The 3884-nt window shown below is 37.5% G+C and overlaps 1 protein-coding gene across 1 annotated transcript in view; it reads right to left on the bottom strand.

Moving 5' to 3' along the window:
- The window catches only part of IREB2 (iron-responsive element binding protein 2), a gene marked incomplete at its 5' end in the record, with an annotated part of 22825 nt that overhangs the window by 12886 nt on the left and 6055 nt on the right, over nucleotides 1–3884 (bottom strand). The window contains 2 exons of the mRNA XM_009578999.1: nucleotides 988–1057; nucleotides 2842–3063. Of these exons, the coding sequence (XP_009577294.1) occupies nucleotides 988–1057; nucleotides 2842–3063 (292 nt within the window). The remainder of the gene's footprint in view (nucleotides 1–987; nucleotides 1058–2841; nucleotides 3064–3884) is intronic.

The following is a 3884-nucleotide window of genomic DNA, read 5'->3' as shown; positions in this document are numbered from 1 at the left end:
CTGCTGAAGGCTGAATCAATAATTTATACCTACCTTTCAAAAGCAGGGCTGGATAATTCTCTTTACCTTCCAGTTCACACAACTGATTTCAAGCACAGCTAAGACTAGTATTTAGAAAACAGTACCTAAGCACTTGTATTTATATCAGAATTTAGTTTAGGTTTTACACTCCTGGATGAAACTGAAGATACAATTTAGAAAAGCGTCTTGCTACATGCAAACTCAGACTGCTAGATTTAAAAAAGCTGATGTGGAAACCTGTAACAAGATTCAGCTTGACAGTTTCCCTCTTTAATAATGTAAAAGCTAATTCGCAACTTTGCGAAAGAAACCTCCTAGTTTTCCCATCTGAAAAGATTTTTAGATCATTGCATCAGATTCTTAAATGATGTTAAATTAGTGGATGAAGATTAAATACCCATGTTGCAGATCCCTGGCTAGCAACAAAGAAGCCGATGTTCACCACACAAGGCTTCCATTAAACTCAAGTTTACCAGCACTGCTGCCTAGTTTGAGAGCAGCAGTGTCTCACCACCGGCTTCTGTTCAACGCTTCCAATTTCAGTAAGATTTGTAACAGAAATATGGATAAATGAACCTTTTATCCAGAAACTCATTGTGACCTAAGGCACTGAGCTCATTAAGAAGCATTAAAAAGACTAATGCTTCATAAATATCTACTTTGTCTACTGATAAGAACTAAATCAAACAGTATAAACTTTTTCAAGTTAGAATTACAAAAAATTACCTCCCATTTAAGCAACACCTAGATTTAGAACCTCTGCTGCCTAACAATTTTTAGATTTAAAGTCATAAACCATGTTATTAGCCGATTTTCTGCTCCCATATTAAATTCAAAATTGAGAGTCTGACATTTCCAAACAACTACATTTAATTTATCATCTAAACCTGAACACTGGTAGACAAATGGAGCAAGGTCTTGAAACAACCAAAACACAACACAAAGCCCACAGGTACACAGACATACCTTAAAAAATTGAAGCCTCTCTCTATTTCTGCCAAATTCCATTTCTTGATTTTTCAATACTGTCTCAGGCCTAGGAAGATACCAAGTTTACATGCACTGTCATAATTTATTTCAAATTACAGAAGAACAAGTTGTTATTTTTGCTTGTTTGATGAAAGACTCCTTTTAGCTTGCAGCAAAATTTGAAGTGGTTTATTAGAACAAAGGTAATTCATTCCTTCCAGCAATCTTTCTGTAAACAGTGAAAAATAACTGGTTTCATCTGTGCTGTTGCTTGAGAACACGTTTATTCTAGGTATAGTTTGCCTAAAGCATTTCATCTCAAAAATACTCATTTTAAGAGATCTATTCCCAGCACGTACTACAATACACAAAATTTTTTTCCCCCGATCAGTATTCTTACAGGTTGCACACCTCAAAATTCAGTTACCGTAAAGAACCAAGATGTTCACTACTTCATATAAAAAACACTCTCCATGTTCAGTACTAGACCTTTAGCAGCTGTGTAGAACATAAGGGCAATTGTAACTATCCTCCATTTCTGTATTTTTTGCCTCCAAGACACAGTTTTTTCTTCACAAGTACTCATCAGTACAGTCTCATAAAATGAACCATCTTTTCTTAATAAGTGTTATATATTAAGATACTGATATTCATTATAAAGGAGTAATCCACAATTTAAGAGGAATAATCTCTGCTTTGAGAAGGTGTACAAGGAAGGGAACACACTTGCTTTGTACCAGGACGGAAGGAAGTCCTGAATTCTCTAGAGGTGCATTTTACATCGTGACCCTTCCCTTTCTTCTCTGCAGTGTCAGAAGGTTAGCGGCTATACTGCTTTGCAAAGCCCCGAGGGATAGTCATCATTCACACTGCAGCTTAATAAATACCACTGCTGTTTTGCTGCCAGAAACATCAATATTGCTGAAAACATCACTAATTCTGCATCCCTACACCTGTACTGAGCAGGAATATTTGCATATCTATAAAATTACCAAGACAATCAGCATCATATCGCTGTGGGATACAGATTTGATCAGCTTTTAAATTCTACACCTGCCCATCACAGGAAGATAGGGATCTGAACAGTCTATCAGACAAAAGAGGTGGCAGCGGAAAGAGGAGGATGATGACATGCAATTGTCATAGATAGAATGGTATATAATGATCTGTTAATAATACTGAAAATCTGGAAAAGGGAGATAGATGAGGTTGCCCTGGGCCGTTACATCCAGGCAGGATATACACTGAATTTCAATGCAATGACAGATGGACTGTGAGATTCCATAGAAGCTGGGGAATGATGTATAGGCTAGTTCTTAGTTGTTCTTCAAGAGCCAGAGACTTTTGAAAAGTTCCCACAGAAAAACTAAAATTTACTTTTAGAAATAAATCAATGCTTCATTGATACATACATTGAGGTTTACTTTGTAACATATAGAGGATTACTCCTGCGCTTTGTTGTTCTTGTAAAGAAATGAGGGAAGTCTCAAACTTTAATGTAAAAATCACAGCCATGAGTCACACGGTTGGCCATCTGCATTGTGTTTAGTAAAGCCCTTCTTGTCAAAAAAAAAAAAAATTGTAGACGAATTCAAACTTGCTACCCCAGACCTTCTTCTAGATGCTGAAACCCCTCTACGGCACATGTACAGAAGGGTACAGAAGAGTACAGCACGGGCGGGCGCAACACGCACAGGGGAGAGAACCAGCGAACCACATGGGGGAGGGGGAGACACAGGAAAAAAATGTTTAGGGGAAAAAAAAAAAAAAAATCACATCTCTATGACTGTCATAGGCAGTGCTTAACAACACAGCAGGGTGCAAATACTTTAAGAAAGGAAGCTTTCATACTCAGGGACCGGCTGAAGGTGGAAGGGACAGAGGATAGGCGTGTTCTCAATCTGCGCAGAAAACGGTCCCGAGTTGCGACTGGAATCTCCGGCGCTACATGGCCCCTTGCAGGCAGTCTGACCCCTGCAAGGCAGCTTCCGAGGCTGTACTTTTAGAGGGGAAAGCTTTGCCATTGGCTTCTGTGAATCACCACCTCCAGGATTTGGAGCATTCTGTATTGCACTGTAACATTAAATAGAGGAATAATTTAGACATTAGGAATTTTGCTCTTTTTGTTTTTCCCTTTGTTTTTTGCAATCCCTTCAACAGATTATAAAATATTACTGAAAAAAATAGTTATTTTACTACAATGCTGTTGCAAAGTAAAATACCACTGGATAAGCTTAGTTAAGTAATGTAGCATGGTAATAAGTGAATAGAACTGGATTGTCTGAAAGATTAACACCAGATAAACAACTCCTTCAATTTGTTCACACAAGTCTTTATAAACCATGTTGCAAAGGCTAAATTCAGGGTTTTAAACTTCAAAGGTGTGAGTAGAGCCTCATCCAAGTGATGGACTTGCTGAACATGTTTCTTTTTTTAAGACAGTGCTGTACATGTTCTGTTAAATCCACAGAGGAATGATTACAGGCAGCTTTCTCAAGAAAAGAAACATAACTTTATTATTTGCTTAGGCTTTTTATAAAAATTCTCAAAGGCTCAGATAAATATTATACACTATTCAAGTCAGTCAGAAGTAAGACAGAAAAGTTGGGGTTTTTTTTAAAAATAAGGTCCATATAGCACACTACCCTCTATTTGTACAATATTCAGTCTTTGCATGAGAGCAAAGAAAGCTTGTTGTGAAGAATGAATGACTTTTTACCTCTCAATATTTACCAAATCATGGGTTTGTAATTAAAGCCACTGCTTTCTTCTGCTTTAGTAGAAGGATACTTAGTTACCGAATTGCAGGATATTGCATTGCTTCAGAGGATACCTAGTCTAAATCCCAACTTAGTCCATGAGCCTCTGATCAGCAGATGGAAGCTATATAAAAG

This window comes from Fulmarus glacialis, unplaced genomic scaffold (genome assembly GCF_000690835.1).
Source record: "Fulmarus glacialis isolate BGI_N327 unplaced genomic scaffold, ASM69083v1 scaffold36655, whole genome shotgun sequence".
In the NCBI taxonomy this organism is placed as follows: domain Eukaryota; kingdom Metazoa; phylum Chordata; class Aves; order Procellariiformes; family Procellariidae; genus Fulmarus; species Fulmarus glacialis.
Note: the sequence above shows the minus strand (reverse complement) of the source record. Positions and strands in the feature narration are given on the sequence as shown.